The sequence below is a fragment of the Spinacia oleracea genome, chromosome 3 (genome assembly GCF_020520425.1).
Source record: "Spinacia oleracea cultivar Varoflay chromosome 3, BTI_SOV_V1, whole genome shotgun sequence".
NCBI classification, from domain to species: Eukaryota; Viridiplantae; Streptophyta; class Magnoliopsida; order Caryophyllales; family Amaranthaceae; genus Spinacia; species Spinacia oleracea.
The window spans coordinates 68,227,998-68,246,412 of record NC_079489.1 but is presented as its reverse complement, the minus strand read 5'-3'; the positions used below and the strand labels follow the sequence as shown (position 1 = coordinate 68,246,412).

Below are 18,415 nucleotides of genomic sequence, written 5' to 3'. Positions count from 1 at the left end.
AAATTTTCATGTCCAAAAATAGAATAAAGTAAAGTGTAAAGATTATTATGAAACAGAATAAAACAGAAAGTGTAAAGATCATATTAAAACGGAGGTAGTACATATTTGGTGTGAATTTTTTTTGTTATAGGAAGTATACAAGTTTTTAAATTATTTTAAGGGGGCTTGAATAGAATTGGTATAAATTTGCATGTAGTATACTCCCTCCGTCCCTTAATACTCACACCGGTTTGACCGGTGCGGAGTTTAAGACACTTGAATTGATTTATTAATTTAATGGGTGTTAGTTGATAGTGGAGTATTTTTTTAATATAGATAGTGGAAAATGTGTAAGAGGTGGGTAGTGGTGAGTAGGGGTGAGCACAACAGGGTACCCTGTTACAATTCCAGGAACTAGAACAGGTTCCTTAAAATTGGAACTGGAACCTGTTACAACAAGTTCTTGAAAATGAAAACTGGAATCGGAACCTGTTGCAACAGGTTCCGATTCAGGGTAACCTGTCATTTTAAAATTTTTAAAAAATTATTGATATTTTATTGAAAAACTATCTACTTTATGGTTTGGGCTTTGATTGTTTTTTAGTTTGGGCTTAAGTTGTAATTCCATATTCATATTTTCCAAAAATTAACTTGAATTGTTTTATACTTTGAGCATATAAAGCATTTTTATATGGCTCGATTCCTTATTTTGGGTACTCCGTGTTAGAATTAGTGTGTACAGGGTACCCAACAGGGTACACGTTTCAAAAAATTGAGAACCGGAACCGGAACCTGTTGCAACAGGTTCCCAAATTTGTTACCCGGAACCGGAACCTGCACAACAGGTTCCGGTTCCGGAACCTCAGGTTCCTAACAGGTTCCGGTTCTGATTCATGGTACCCTGACTTTATGCTCACCCCTAGTGGTGAGTGAGTGGTGTGAATTTTTAAATGATTTTTTGTAGGGAGTAGGGGTGTAGGTGAGTTAGTATGTAAGTGTGAGACATAATATAATATTGGTAAAAAATTTCATTTATAGAAGCGGTGCAAGTATTAAGGGACGACCCGAAAAGGAAAGCAGTGCGAGTATTAAGGGACGGAAGGGGTCAATAAGGGGTTTTTTTTTTTCAAACTAAAATTAATTCATTAATAAAAAGCTAATAAGATTTTGACTACATTTACGAGAATAAGGGTGGCGTGAATCATGTTTAAGGATAAATTTGGGACTATTAACAATAATCTGGTTTAAACTAATTAGCTCGATAACTTTAGACAACTATGCACCCGTAGTAGTATTAGTAAATTGGTTATATAACAAAAATAAAATAAAAAGGTACCGTGCTAGTCGATGGAATTAAATTTTATGGATGATAGACTTGATATTGCAATTAGGAGGCACAAAATTTGTAGCAATATCAATGTTCATGATATGTTACTAGGATATGTTACTAGGACATGTTATTTTCTAAATTTCAACGAAAACCATCATATTTTACCGACGGTCTAATAAAAATTATTACATGCCACATTCTTTATATTGTAATAATGGTTTATATTTCATAATTAAATTACGAATTTTCATAAAAGAAAAAAAATGATGTAATTATAATAAACTACCAATTACATTTTATAAAATTTCCAAGCCATAATTCAAAAATTCCAGAATTTCTAAAACAAGTGGAATGGTTAGCCAAGGAAAAGGCTAAGCAATAATCAAATAATAGGAAAAAATAAATATAAAATTTATATTTTTAAAAATAAAATAAAAATGTTTCATGGGGTTGATTCTATCTGTTCTACCTTTCCTTTTTCATAAAATCTGAAAATTCTAATTCTCTCTCCTCTATTTCTCTTACTCACTCCAAAAAAAAAAAACTCTATCCATGATTTCAATTCCTTCTCTACATACTCGTACTCATACTCATACTCGTACACACACCATTTCTGCTTTAGGGTTCCTCATTAATTAAGCTCCATTAAAGCTCAAATCGCGCATTTTAAGGGCTGTTTGGATTGTTTAAAGTGTGAATTTTATTGCATGTGGGGTTGATAGATTTAATTCACCTTAGCTTTCCCCTCTTTCTCATCCCCACCCACCTAGATTATATATTAGATTCTCCTTCTACAAAGTACCTGCATACTCAACATCATCATCTACTCCATAAACTAGAGAGAGAAATTAACTGTTAGTTTGAGCAAAAAAAAGAAAAAAAAAATTAACATCTTCAATAATGGCTGCATCTTCATCTTCTTCGGCCTTCTTCGGAAGTAGAGACGGTGATGCGATGAAGCACGGACATCATCAACTTCAGCTTCAGCATCAGCCGCCTCAACAACCTTCCCAACAAGTTTTGCAACCACAACAGCAACAACAACTGCAGCAGCAGCAGCAGCAACAACAACAACAACAACAACAACAACAACAACAACAGCAACAACATTCATCATCGGTGCCACAACCGCCTTCTTCATCCTCAGCACCTCCTTCAAATCCACAACAAAAGAAGAAGAGGAGTCTTCCTGGAACTCCAAGCAAGTGTTAGCTCCTAAAACCCCCAAATGAATTGTTGTTGTTTTTATTTTATTTTATTGCTATTGATTTTTTTTTCTTCCTCTCTCTATTAGTTATATATGTCTTGATGAAGTGGTCTTTTGTCTATTCCCTTTTTTGTTACTAGTCTATATTTTATGGAAAGAATTTTTTAGAAAAGAAAACCCTAATTTGTGGAAGCTTCATGACAAAGATAATAGAGAGGAAAAATAAAAATTTGGACATGGATTTTTCTTCTCTCTTTTGTTCATTTCTGCAAAGACTTTTTCTGCGACTATTTGCATATACATACATATATACATACATACTTACAACATTTCTTGTTGTACTTATTGTATGTTTGTGTTCACAATGGAAACAAATCACAATGAATTACATGATGTGTATTTAATTTTGGATCTTCTCTTCTTTTTTAACCTGAGTTATTACACAAAAATACCAAACTTTATTATTAATTTTTTTTTGTAACAAACTATATCTGATTATTTTTATTTTTTAAAATTAATTGTTTATATCTTGTGTGATTTGAAACAATTGGTGATGATGATGATGATAATGATTCAGATCCGGACGCGGAGGTGATAGCGCTGTCACCAAAGACGTTGATGGCAACGAACCGTTTCATTTGCGAAGTATGCAACAAAGGATTCCAAAGGGAGCAAAATCTTCAGCTTCATAGGAGAGGACACAATTTACCTTGGAAGCTAAGACAAAAGACTAACAAAGATCAAGTGAGGAAGAAAGTATACTTGTGCCCTGAACCTACTTGTGTTCACCATGACTCGGCTCGTGCCCTCGGCGACCTTACCGGTATCAAGAAGCACTACTCTCGCAAGCATGGCGAGAAGAAATTCAAGTGCGAGAAATGTAGCAAGCGTTACGCTGTTCAGTCTGATTGGAAGGCTCACTCCAAGACTTGTGGTACTCGCGAATATCGCTGCGATTGTGGTACCCTCTTCTCCCGGTAACAATTTTAACCCTTCTTTCGTTTTCAAATAACATGTCACATTTGACTCTTTTATTGCACAAAGTTGACTCTTTTAATGAACAAACTTGACTAGGTTTGACTAGGGGAGTGAAAATGTTTGTTTTGAAATTTGATTAATTTGATTGTTTGTTGTTTTTTGTATTATTTCAGTCGTGGAATTCAGTGCTTTAGTGTGTGTTTTTGTTTTGGGGTTAGAATTAGAAAATTTTAATGGATTAAGGGGAGAAAGTAAACAAAATGCAGCTACTCATTTCACAATAATATTAATTGCTTTTTTGTTGTATTTTTCTTGACAAAGTAAAAATGGCTGCTGTTGTTCTTCTTGTTGTTAGCTTTTTCTTTTGATTTTTTCCCTTTTTATTTTTATTTTTTTCCCTTTTTATTTTGATTTCTGTCTCGTTTCTTGTTTGTCACTGAAATTCTGGGTCAATCTGTTTGAAAGTAAATTTACGGAGCAGTACTAACAGAAAAGATGATGAAAAACAAAAAATAAAGAAACTCCACCACGTGAATCCTTACACGAGTCGTTGTTTCTGAAACTGCCATGCCAATATGCCATGTAACAGCTACGCATCATGGCTAGTATGTTTGATTTTTTGATTTTTTTTTACATTTTGGAGTAAGTAGTAAATAATTTAGAGTGAAATAAAAATAGGGTCGTATCTCAATAGATTGGGATAAAGACCACCGTTACAATATCATATTATTTGGAAATAAATTAAATTTTACGTGTTTTCACACTATAAAAAATAATGAATTAATGAATGCATGAGTCAGACTGTGCCTGCTTTTTATTTGGTTGTGACAACGTACATACAACGGTTATAATATCATCTTTGGTAATTGATTAAATTTTTATGATCGTTTTCACACTATACACCATAAAGAATTAATGTAGTGGTAGGAGGATCAGAATGAGTCTTCCTTTTATTTTTCCGTCCAAAGTTTTTTTTAATTCCAGTAAATATATACTTATAGTTTGAAATAAATGTCATTTTTACAAATGAATAGGAATTTAATTCTAGATCTATTAGATCGTGACAACAAACAACAATTACAAAACCATCTCCTTTATAGATAATTAAATTTTACTTACGTTTTCACACTATTCGATCAAAATAAAAGAATAATCGTAATGAGTCCGACTTTAATTCCCCGTACTTATTTTACTTCCTCTTAAGGTGTTTTTTTAGGCCGAGATAAATAGAAGTATCATTTTCACAACTTTAATACGAAGTACTTTGTTTTTTAATCAAAAGGTCTTGGACATACTAGTTATACTAGCTAGTTAACTTGTTGCATTCATCAGTAATACAATACTTAATGTACGTAACGAGAATAAGAATATACTTGTACTCCTTATGAGACAGTGATTTATTTATAAGAATGTGTATACTCCATATTTGTTAGAAATATTAAAAGGAAACATGCATGTAAATTTGTGTGCAAAAGGTTAAAACGATACTGGACTTAAAAAAGTTAGGGAATTTGGAAAGGAGTATATAGTATAAACTGACAGGTGCCTCGAGAAGTACGCTACTGCTGACTGCCATAGTACGTCGTTGTATTCACGTGTTGCATAGTTCGTGTAAGAGAAAGGAGCTGATGGGGTGGGTTTACTGAGTTTGTTGCGTTATGGGTTGGCTAGATGTGATCAGGGATTCAGGGCCGGGCTTGGGAGTTTTTGCAGGTACCCCTTTTTCATGATAACGTTACCATCTTCATTTTCCCTTTCCTTTTAATCACCTATAAGGGTAATAAGAATGACGCCTATTCTATGTCAAAAAAAAAAAAAAAAATTAAATAAATAATGACGCCTATTGTAGTAAAATATATACTTCACGAGTCTCAAGTTTAATCAAAATTCCAGAAGTAGTGTACCCCCAACACGTTTACATCGTTCGCATTTTATATCCCTCTATATATTTTTATGAATTACATGTTAACCTCCACAAAACTTAAGAAGGATACGTTAATTTTTTTAATTAGTCTAGTGGGCAGTAAAGAAATAAGAAAATAAACTCGGGGTAAATCAAAGGAAAATAAATAAATAATTGAATAAGTACTTTGAGTGTTATAATTTAATGTAGAAATTATATGACTGGAAATGATATACGTAACTCCTAAAAACTGTGAAGGGAGTATTTGGTATGACGATTCAGGTCTTGCTCGGACTCAGTGTGTAATAAATTTATTATACACTGAGATAACTTTTAGTCAGTTTTTGTTAACTTGTAATGTTTTGATTAATTTTTTATATTATGAATGTAATATTTGGGTGATAAACATTTTAAAAGGTTACTCCGTACATAATTACCCTTGTACATTGTAACTAAATTTAACCCGATATTTTTGGTACATTAAAAATTAACTAACTTTAGATTATATCGGGCCATGATAGCTTTTATTTGTTTTGGGATAACTTACATTCACATTTCAATATTATACACCATATTGAATGAATTATGAGTTTGTGGACATGAATCATGATAATGAGTGATGAACTTTTTAAGTAACAATTACGGGTACATTTTTAATTTTAGTATCGATAACGTTGATTATTATTGTATATAGGTTATCGATTCTTACTAGCTAGCTATAGTAGGTTTGCCTTTGATTGATTTCCTTTCACCAATTTGAAAATATTCTCTAGTTGCATTTATTAGAGAGGCAGTCCATAATTTGGTAATCTTTTGTTGATTTATTATAAATTCTGTTGCTTCTTCTTACTTGAATTTATTGCGCTGATTTTTTCCCTTTCTCACTCTGATTTTCAAGTACTCTGAGCCTAACTGTGTTGTGTCACTTGTGAGGTCATATAATGTCCTTCATTGTGTACTTTATTTCTTTTCTTTTTCGTTCATAATTTTTTATATTATAAATTTGGGGTTGTCGGTTTATAATTTCTTTCCTTATTCAGTTAGCAGTAAATAATTAGATTGTTTGTGTTTCATATTTCTAAGACTTATTCACAAATTCTTATTTAATTTGCAAATGATGTACAATATATTATCCACCCGAATAACGGTTAACTCAAAATGTTTAAAAGTTACCATTATGTATGTAAACGTTATCTATTTATTTAGTAATAATTTTTTTCATTTTAATAAAAAATATTTTTCCAAAATCAATCATAATGTGTAAAATTAATCATTTAACCCTTTAAAATGTTTAGCTACCAACACTTTTTTTATATAATATAAAAGTTAATCAAAATTTATTAAAGTTACAAAAAAAACTAGGTAAAAGTTAAGTACAAAAAACTGGATAAAAGTTATCTTGGTGTATAATAAATTTATTATACACTTTGTGCACACAAGATCTTTTACAAACTTATTAGCATAAATGATATTGTACATAGATAAATGATGAGTTAATTACTAATTAAGATATAGCATTGGTGATTCGATCCAATGTGCAGTTCCCCTAAACTAAAAAAAACAAAGGTATTAATGTATTTTATCTTAAAACTAACAAATATTAGTTCTCATACTTAAATAAGTCAAGTGATCAGATAATAAGTACTCCTTATGAAATTTACTTTACACTTAATTGATACTCCCTCCGTCTCTTTCTGTTTTTTACGTTTGGTATTTTGCACGCGTTTTAACGACTAATTAATGTGCATTGAGATTCTTTCAAGTTTTTCATATAAACGAGGAAAATTACGTTTATTTATAATGTTTTCACTTTTATCAAAATTCTGATATGGGGAAAATGAGAAAAAGTTAATGTCTTTATGGAAAAATGTAAGGGATTAAATGACTCAATTGATTTAATTGGTTAATATAATAATTGGGTACAAATTTTGATAGAATATTAAATCATTTATGTGATAATATAAAAGGAAATGTAAAGAACATTTTGAAACACCAAAAAAAGAAAACGTAAAAAACAAAAAGAGACGGAAAGAGTAGTAAAATAATATTCATGTTCCTAAATAACTACTCATTTCTCTTTTGGAGAACTAACTTTGACTATATATTCTTAAATATACTCATCACGGTCATAAATGATTATTGAAAACAAGCCGATATATAAGTTCGTATTAAATACTTTAAGAGATGTTAATAGTCGAAATTAAATTTCAGAAAGCAAAATTTACGTCTACTCTGTATTTAGGAACGAAAATAAAGAGCAGTCAATTAATTTGGTTGAATTTTGATTAAACAATATGAGTAGACATATGTAAAACTTTCTTACACTATGACTCTACCTAAAACTAAAAGCTAATATTTGGAATCTGAAAACAAGGCACAGTCATAAAATAAGTCAATCTGAAGGGAACCTAGGTAAATGACATTCGATGACACACATGATGGACAAAACATGTAGTACTATGTATAGTCACATGTGAATATGTGATCATATGTCATACTTAACAAACTTAGCTACCCTACTCCGTAGTGTAGTACATACTTTTACAATCAAGCATCAATTTACCTCTTTTCACTTGGATAAAGCTGCAATTACACTTGTTACGGTTTTCATGTTTACTGAACTACGGAGTAGTAATGAATATGACAACTGAACACAAAGAATTGAACAAATGTTTAATGTTTGGTTTATTGCAATTGTATCGTGTTTATCATTCTCATTATCTTATTTTATTTTATATTTTGGTTACAGGCGGGACAGTTTCATAACTCATAGAGCATTTTGTGATGCACTAGCTCAAGAGAGTGCAAGACATCCAACTAGCTTAAGCACCTTAGGAAGCCACTTATTTGGACCTTCATCTGCGCTTGGTGGTGCTAATAATGGTGCTAACAATAATATGGGTTTAGGAGTTGGACTTTCTCATCAAGTGGCCAACCATCTTCCACCTTCGCTTTCCGATCAAATGACATCTGACATCCTCCGCCTTGGCGGTGGGGCTCGAGGAGTCGGTTCCAGTCAGTTTGACCACCTCCTTGGTCCGGGCTCTTTCCGGCAACAACACAATATTCAGCAAAATCAAGCCAATTTTTACTTGTCTGATCAAACTGGTGGGTCCAACCATTTTGCTAATAGTAACAATAACGATCAAGAAAACCAGTCCCAAAACGCTGGTGGTGGAATCTTCTCCAACAAGTTATTCACTGGGCAGCTGCCCGTACCTGACCTAGGGTTTTTCTCCAATAATAATAACAATGAAAACACCAACACCATCAACACCAACACCAATGCTGGCAGTGGGGACCACAACGTCCTGTTCTCTCCTACGGGTAGCGGTAGCCTCTTCGGTGGGCCACCTTCTGGCGGCCTCTCGTCCCTTTACACCACAGGACCCGCTCTCCAAGGTAGCCCACATATGTCCGCCACTGCCCTCCTCCAAAAGGCAGCCCAAATGGGGTCTACAACCTCCACCAGCAACGCTAGTGCAACCGCCCTACTGAAGGGGTTAGAAGCGAAGCAGACACCACAACAACAATCAGCACCACCTCAACCCCCTACAAGCGTTGGGGGTGGCGGGTTTGGAGGACTATTTGGAGAAAATGACCAAAATAACCTCCATGACCTACTCATGAGGGATAATCTAATGAGCAGCCCCTTCTTTGGAGGAGGAGATCATCATCATCATCAAACTGGAGGAACGGGTGATCACAATAACAATAACTATGGCGGATTCAACCCGAATAAAACCGGGCTTGGTGTGGGATCATCGGATAGGCTGACAAGGGATTTTCTTGGTGTAGGAGAGATAGTGCGAAGCATGAGTGGTAGTGGAGGAGGGTTTCCTCCAAATTCACAAAGCATGGCATCCTTAGATCTTCCTGCTGACCATCAAAGAAATAACAGTGCCGCCGCAGCCGCAGCAACTAATAGTAACAATGTGAATAATTCTGCGCCTTCAAGCAGCCAAGCTTTTGGCGGCGGGAATACTTTTTAGTCAGTTAGGCAAATCAGAGGGGGAAAAAATAAAAATTTACAGCAGAAATCAAGTACAGGTACGTAAGTTCGTCAATGTCGATCATTTTTTTATGGCTATGTTCTTAATTTAATGTTTGCGTGTGATTAAAATTTAGTCAATACTTGCAGCTAAAAAAATGAAAAAAAAAAGTAAAGAGACATTGGGTGGAAAGTTGTACGGAGTAAATATTATAGGATAAAATAGTAAAATTTTATACGGAGTAAAAAAAAGAAAAAGAAATAATATACAATGTGAATTACACTGTTATCGTGACAACTTATACCGGTGACTTGGACAGAGTTAGAGCCAAGTAGGGGTAAATAAGATAGTGTGTGATTTAACTGACGATAATTTCTGCTAAAAAAAACAGACGATAATAATGAAGTGATGATGACTGTCCAAGGAAGGTGGTCACAACCTTTTTGGGAGAAGGAGGAGGAGAGAGAGATGTGGGCTATAGATTTGTTTGTTTTTTCTCTTGTGTTTTTGTCCCTTGGTTTTGTTGCTTTGTTTGATTTCTTTCATTTTATTCTCTTTGTTTTTTATTTCTTAAATTTTATGGTGTGAATTTTTGGGTAGAGTCACGGGTCATGGAATATTATCTCATCATATAACAAAATTTTTATGTTACTCTGTATTTTTATTTTTATTTTTTATTTTTTATTTGTGGGAGCCACGCATGTGAATGTATTTTGCATCGTTAATGGAATTTTTTAGCCATTTGAAATAATAATAATAATAATAATAATAATAATCATCTTTGTAACTTGTTAAGCTTGTAACGTTTTGGTGTTTTCCCGTAATAATAATAATAATAATAATAATAATAATAATAATAATAATAATAATAATAATGTTATGTTTGAGGGAATGCTTCATCTTAATATTATTAATATTGTTTGTTGTGTTTTTTGTATACTTGAATTATAAAAGCTTATTAGAAAATATGAGTCTAGCAAGTAATGAAAAGAAAATAAATTCTAAATTAAGCTCCTCGTACTATCAGTAAGAATCGTGAAAAAGAGTAAATTCTTAGAAACCTAATTATTTAATTAAAAACAAATACTTTGGAAAGTAGCACTACAAGAATTTGTATGTTTAACGACAACCTAATTATGACGGAACAACGACGGGAACAACCATCGTAAATGTCTTTTACGACGGGTTAACGACGGAATTTTTCATTAACGACGACCCCTTTTATGACGGATTCACGACAGGAAATCCCGTCATTAATCGACGATTATTGACCTTTAGCGACGGGACTTCCCGTCATTAATAGTAAAAATTCTTGTAGTGTAGAAAAGTATTTTTTTCATATCATGCCAAATAAACGATTAATTTTAATTTTAAAATGTACTACGGAGTATGTATTTTACATGTGGCAATGGACATACCTTATAATAGTGAAGATGTGTGTATGTATATGTATACATAAAAACATACTCCATCCGTTCCATATTGATGTTACAATTCAGATTTTTGACACTATTTACAATAGAAGAAAATCTTTTACCGGGTAATTTTTTTTCCAATATATAAGAAAAAACATAATCATGTGAGTCTTGTTTGATTTGTATCAACAAGTGTAAGATATTATTATTATTATTATTATTATTATTATTATTATTATTATTATTATTATTATTATTATTATTATAACGTTACAAGCTTAACAAGCTATAAAGATCAAGTGAACTACAAGAAGTTGGAGGGGAGCCGAGATACAATCTGGGCCCCCACTCCTCTAGCTATGGCGAACCCGATCCTGCTGAAAATGTGGGCAGCTGCCCGTGCCCCAATGTCCTGATCCCTGTAGTACGCCTGAACCCGCTTCAGCAAAGAAACAGCCCCTTTCTCTAATTCCCCAAAAGAAGAGAAGGAAAAAGGAAAGAAACCGTAACTCAAAGCCCTACAACGTGCCGCGTACTTATCCTGCTTCCGCTGTGCTGCAACCGCCACAACCCGACCCGGAATGAAGCCTGACAACCCAGATTGCGTCATAGGGGAAGACCCAGTCAAGTCAACACACACATCTAGACCGCCATCCCATGAGTAAAGCAATATATCTGCAGGACGAAGAGCTCCATCGCTCTCACTAGTCAGCCCAACATCAACCTCCTTGCGAGCAGAAATCCCCGACCGATAGCAAATATCCAAAGGGGTATCACGAACAACATTATGTCGATGTTTGATACCCACAATCCCAGCACAAGACACGGCATGATCCCCATAAATGTCCCCGTCGAAAACCCGAGAGCAAGCAGAACACGACGTCGAATCAGAGAACAACGGAATACCCAACCGATAGCAAAGAACCGAACGATAAGTCTTACCGTTCATAGTCTGGCCTAACCCCGAGATGGGGACTGCCCGCAACCAAGCTGAGGAGTGATCCCCCTGCTGAGATTTCCATAGGGCAACAAGACGTGAAGATAAGGAGTAGGCGGATCCCGCATCAGCAATAACCTTCGTGAAATATATGTCTGCCAATTTCTTCATGAGTCTGGGGGCAGCGATCTCACTAGGGCTACGCATAAGGTCGGTCTCCACGGTCCTGTTGAAAAGACCAAGAGCATCATCAAAGGCCGGTCCCGGACCTTCAACACCTGAAAGCCGAAGAAGCGAATCCTGCAAACCAGAAGACTGCAAACGGGATGCAAGAAAAGCATAATGCCGAACATCACCAGCTGAATAAACACCCAATCCTCCATAAGAATAAGGCAAGGTGGCAAGGCGCCATTGCCAGTCACCGAACCCAGGTCCCGAAGCAACCACGATGCGCTCTAAAGAAGCCCGCAGAGCCACATCAAAAGATAATTGGGCCGCTTCGAAAAGATGAGGCGGACAAGTGCGCATAGCAAAGTAGAGTTTAGAAACTCCAGTACACGCACGAAGAAGCAACAACTCACACTGGGGATCATTAAGCTTGGCTGCAGCATCCATCAACACAACAGTCTTCGACACACGCTGCGAGACAACCTCCTTACAAAAAGAGGAATCCGTACTGACTGGGCCACCAAGCAACTTAACACCAATCTCAGGACGAGCAATATCCGTAGGAAAGACACCCTCTAGACGACAGCGTGGGTCCTCCGAAGGCCAGAAAACCTCCGTCTTCTCAACATTAACATGGAGACCTAAACGAGGACCCTCCTCCAAAATCAACTCCAAGACCTGCCCAACCACCAAAGTGTCACCAACAATAGTGCCATCGTCCAAGTACCATGCCTGAAGAGATAGATCAAATGAGTCTCAAATTCGACACACCAATGGATGTAGAACCAGAGAAAAAAGCAAAGGGCCGAGAGGATCCCCTTGCTGCACACCCTGACAAGACCACAAGGTATGCTCCCCATAATACAACCGCGCTGGAGAAGAGTAGCAGAATTCAACCCAACGCGAAAGAGCAGGACAATGGAGCCGAACCTCACGCAACAAAGCCGATCGATCAACTAAATTGAAAGCATTCTGAAAATCCACCAATAACAAGATAGGCCAACATCGGCCCCACGAGCCTCAACCAACCGATTGACAGCATGGAGAATGGCCTCACCACCTGCTGGAACCCCAACTCCAAACTGCAGACCTCCAAAGTAGTTTCCTAAACGCGGACCAATCAAAGCAGCCCCGACCTTAGAAACAAGGCGCCTCCAAATAGTACCCACAACAATAGGCCGAACACCCCCACCAAGCTTAACCAATGGCGTAAGAGGAGCACTAGCAATGTATCCTCCAAGCTCAGCGGGACACTTTCCAGCAAGAAAGAGATAAACTACCTGAGTGATAGCATCCACCAACTCATCAGAAACAGCTACAGCAGCACCACCCAAGCAATCCAAAAGGTGCTGAGCACGCAAGCCATCTCTACCGCACGAAGTACCACGCGGAAAGCCCATAATCTGCTCCAAAACAACAGCGGAGGAAGCATAAAGGTGATGATCAACAGGGATATCCGGTAAGGTAGGGACCGGAACGGAAGGGTGCTTTGCTTGTAAATCTGCAAGAGTAGCATCATCGTAAGGGGCAAGACCTGAGGAAGAAAGAACCCTAACGGCAGCAGTGTAGTGACCGTCAGAAATCTTTCTCTTGCATTGCTTAATATTACGCTCCGCCAAATCATGGTCATCGTCAACATCCAATAGAGAGGGAGACACGCTAGCCAATGTGTCTATGACAAGTTGCTCAGTACCTCCAGGCACACCCCAAGAACAAATAGCAGAGGTGATACACTCCTCCTGTTGCCGCCGCCTAACGCCGGAGGAACACTCACGATTACTTCGTGGAGAAAAAGTCTTGAGGACACAAAGAGGTAACACGAGCAACTGAACCCAACAAGCGATGTCATCTGGTCTGCAAATCACCTTATCAAGCGCCCCTTTCAGAACTCGCGAAAAACCCAAACGACATTTGGGAGGGATGGATTTCACAGAACGCAACCGCTTAGACCATAAAGTGTCCAGAAGAGCAACATCAAAGGAAAAATGATGTTCTCGAGTCGCATCAGAAGAAGACAGCTCGGAAGTAGGAGCTTGTGGTTTTTGAATGCCGTAGAGAACAAAACGAATAATACCATCCCCAGAATTAGGTGGGTCCACAAAAACAGTACTAGAACCACTGCCATGTCGACACCTAGTGCGATGAGTATGTGTCTTGAAACAATCTCCTCATAGCCAAATTCCCACACGACGAAAGGTCACCTCAGCCGTAGAAAAAACCTGCAAATTGGTAGTAAGAGAATGACGGGTTACATCCAGCACACCAGAGCAACAATGGCGATCCCGTAAGTGAGTGATCAGAGAACTCCTCACCAAACCACGCCCACCTCCATCCTGGCACCCGCTAAGACCCACAAAAGGGCAATGAAACTTCTCCACGGAAGCCGCCATATCAAAGCACTTCAACAGAAAGCACAGAATTGCCAACACACCACAGCCACATCCACCAACACCTCAACACACCAACACACCAACACCACGCCCCTAACAACGTCACAAACACTGCCAGAAACACGCACGTGCAACACAACAGCTCCGTACACCAACAGCACCGTACACCAACAGCTCCTCCGTACACCAATAGCTCCGACCACGCCAATCAAAGCAACAAAAGTCACCCCACAAACCAACACTAGCCATAAACCAATCTGCCAACACAACAAACGCACAACACTTGTGCACGAGCAAGGAAAAAAACTCCGTATCGTTTGTCAAGCTGTGAGGATAACGCAAAGAACAACCAAACTGAACTGATTATGCAGCAATGAACAAGCACCAGCAAAGAACAAGCACCAGCAATAATAGTGAAGCAACGAACACCAAACGCAACCACCGCAACCAAACGCACCAAACGCAATTCCAATTCTGGAACAAACTCGCAACCGTAATGAACCACAGGACCACCGGACCGCCGGCACTGCAGGACCACTAGAGACACCTGAAAATGCCGCCTGAAAAAGCACCCTTACCGGAAAATGCCACCTGAAAAACCACTAGAGACAAGCCCGTATTTGTCGCCGGAAACTGCCCAAAAAACTGCCCTGATTGCCGCCTGAAACCTCCCTCAAAACTGAACAAAACCACTCCTAATTACGACACCAAAGACCCCAAAACAGACCCTGCACCTCGCCTGAGAATTGACCCAAAAACGTAAACCAAGCCGGTTGAAAACGCACCGAAACTGGACCCAAAAATGCATCAAAATGACCCCTGCAACTGGCTTAAACTCCGCCGTCAGAAAAGCAACCACCGAGTACCCTTCGCCAACCTACCACCGCCGGAAAAGCTGCCGGAGTATGGACGTGAAACACCTCACTTGCCCATAATGCGAGCCCTAAGCCCTAATCGCCCCTTTTGAGAGAAAACGTTATTATTATTATTATTATTATTATTATTATTATTATTATTGTTATTATTATCATCATCAAAATCAGTAGCAGATCCAGAAATTATATATAGTTTTTAAAAGTTAATGAAACTTTAAATAAAATTATGTATTTTAAAAAATAATTAATGAAAATATAACTAAAATTAAGTTTTTTTTTTCTCAAGCAGCTAATTGTACTGCGGCTCCGCCACTGTTTTTAAACTTCCATGTGTATCAAGAAACAACAACTTATTCATTTGTAGATGTTAGTTGCATAACTAAATTGATTTTATTATAAAATAAAAAATCGATCAACAACTTAAGAAGATCATTTCGATATAAATCAGACTTGTAGTATGTCATAAATAACTTCTTTCATATATTTATTTGGCTTATCCACTGTCGTATTTTACCCCTGTCTCTATATATGTTCTATTTCATCTCTAAAATAAATTAACGTGTCAGAAATAATTGAATGAAGTTCATCCTAAGAAATTGAGTCCAAGTACAACATCTATATCCTAGATATTACTACGTACTACATATATGTTTGGGATTGGGATGCAATATATAGAGCATAATGAAGTAAAAGTAATCGAGATCGACATCACAAAAAGAATGTGGCAATTAATTAATTTGGGATTGAGGGAGTAAATGTTTCTAACATGCTTCGTCTTTATATACTCTGTATGTCTGTATAATTTTGAGGGAATGCTTCATCTTTATATTATTAATATTGTTTTGATGTGTTTTTGTGTAGACTTGAATAATAAAAGCTTATTAGAAAATGTGAGTCTAGCAAGTAATGAAAAGAAAATAAATTATTAATTAAGCTCCTTGTACTATCATTAAGAATCATGAAAAAAGTCTTAGTAACCTATTTATTTAACTAAAAAGAAAAGATTTTGGAAAGTAGAATTTTTAATATCATGCCAAATAAACGATTAATTTTAATTTTAAAGTGCACTATGTATTTTACACGTGGTAATGGACATACCTTATAATAGTGAAGATGTGGGGTGTATGTATGTATGCATAAAAATTTACTCCCTCCGTTCCATATTTATATAACAATTCAGATTTTGACACTATTTAAAATGAAAAAAATCTTCTTTTTTTTTTTCAATATATAAGAAAAAAATAGAATCATGCGAGTCTTATTTGATTTATATCAACGAGTGTAAGATTTATAATTTTTAATATTATGTAATTAAAGATAAAAATGATATAAAATATACATTAGCAAATGTGAAAAATAACAACTAGAACATCTTTATAAAATGGAGGAAGCAATATATATTCATGCAGCCCTCCAAGAACAAAAATGAACATTGGTTACTTATTTTATAGTGCTGGCGAAAAGTTAACGAGAATAATCTCAAAGTGTAAACTGCATGGAAGAATAAATAGATGCTCTTTTAATTTATTTGTCAAGGGAACATGTAACATCTTATATGGTCCCGCTAAATAGGATTTGGGCACACACTCATGCATAATTCATTGAGATGGCATGACATATATACAATTGACATTGTTTCTTGTCTATTAGATCTGTTGTTGTTCTCACAGATTTATTAGATCAATTATGAGCATAAAGTTTTGGGTGATGATAAAGGTCGCAAGTTGCGACAATATTTAGTTGTCGCAATCTTACGTGTTAGAGTTTAATTGGTACATGTATGTGCCACGTAGACTAGGCGTCATCATAATATTTTTACTATCAATGCAATATTTTTACTATGAAATTATGTAAATACGGTAATCAATATAAATAAGGAAACAAATTAGAATATTAAGATTTTCCTACCTTTTTTTTGAAACATGAATAATAGAATATATAAGTTAAATATTTTAATTTCCTATTTAAATCGCGACACGTAAGCATGCCATGTCATCATTGTGACACGGCTTAAAGGTCGCATGTTGCGACCTTTATCATTTTCGTAAAGTTTTTACCTTTTTTTTTTTCTTGATTAACCTCATATTTTACTGTGTAACCCATTATAATTGCCAATACTTTACCTATTTAGTTGTAGAGACGAACATTATTCTTTAAAGCAAAACAGGGTTTCTTTCGGAGACTAGTTAAGAAGAAGTCGTGTGTATGACGAACTTATGATAATTATTGCAATTATTTGTGAGATCAGGATAGTTGTATTTATATTCTGGGTGAATTAATTTAATTTAATATACTATTTTATTTTATTTTATTTTATTATTATTATTATTATTATTATTATTATTTTTTTATTTTTTTATTTTTTATTATTATTATTATTATTATTATTATTATTATTATTATTAATATATATTCCGTACGTATTTCATTTTTGTAAAGCAGGAATTAGGTTTTGTTTAAGAAGACAAGTTTCAAGTTTGCCTCCCATCTTAAAAGAAGATTGGTTTTACTTGCTGACCACCAGAATTTCAGAAATTTCATCAGTAGATAGGCTACCCAAGTTGATGCTGAGGCAATATGATGATGATGATGCGCAAGAGAGAGGTTGATCATTTGATAGATTTTTTCTTCTTCTTATTTTATAATTTTGATAAAATATTATAGACTTCTTAAAATATATTACCTGCTTCATGTTTATGGCAAATGTGAATGAATAGGCTCGATCGAATGTTCAGTAAGATAAGTAGAAGAGTAGAACTTCTTCATAGTCCCAGAGATATTTTTGCTCCCAAATCAAGTATTTTGAATATAGTTTTAAGTTGCTAATTTGTTTGCCATTTTCAAAGATTTTTCGGTATTTACTACATTAAAAATACACCATTTTTGTATTAATTAACTTGTGAAAATTTTATTGTAATTTACTACCTTAAATTATATTTTTGTTTTGGCATCACTACTTATTTAGGTTTTCTCATTTTAAAATTAAGATATCTTTTTCGTTTTTTAATCATTTTAAGTGATTCAAAACTCATTCTCCTCCTTTATGTGTAAGGATTCATAGAGACCGTGGTTTTGAAATTATGTAGAAGATAACAAATTAAAAATATTTGTATACTTTAAAATAGTTGTAAAGTACTAAATGAGTTGTTTTAAATATTGTTTTCTATGAAATCTTTACAAAAAAAGGAGGAAAATAGATTTAAATAACTTAAAACGATTAAGAGACGAAAAAAATATATTA

At 35.4% G+C, this 18,415-nt stretch overlaps 1 protein-coding gene across 3 annotated transcripts; it reads left to right on the top strand.

The window, feature by feature from the left end:
* The first annotated feature begins 1,733 nt into the window (after positions 1–1,733).
* Positions 1,734–18,000, top strand: LOC110795323 (zinc finger protein BALDIBIS). 3 transcript variants are annotated; one of them, XM_022000326.2, is made up of 4 exons: positions 1,734–2,510; positions 3,094–3,493; positions 8,147–9,447; positions 17,617–18,000. In XM_022000326.2, exons 1-3 carry the CDS (start codon positions 2,210–2,212, stop codon positions 9,387–9,389), a joined length of 1,944 nt encoding a protein of 647 aa, XP_021856018.2. In that variant the 5' UTR covers positions 1,734–2,209; the 3' UTR covers positions 9,390–9,447; positions 17,617–18,000. The 3 variants fall into 3 exon arrangements, with proteins under 3 accessions (XP_021856018.2, XP_056696425.1, XP_021856017.2); XM_056840447.1 differs by lacking the exon at positions 17,617–18,000 and adding an exon at positions 9,781–10,059 and having other exon boundaries at positions 1,737–2,516; XM_022000325.2 differs by having other exon boundaries at positions 1,741–2,516.
* Positions 18,001–18,415: the final 415 nt, after the last annotated feature.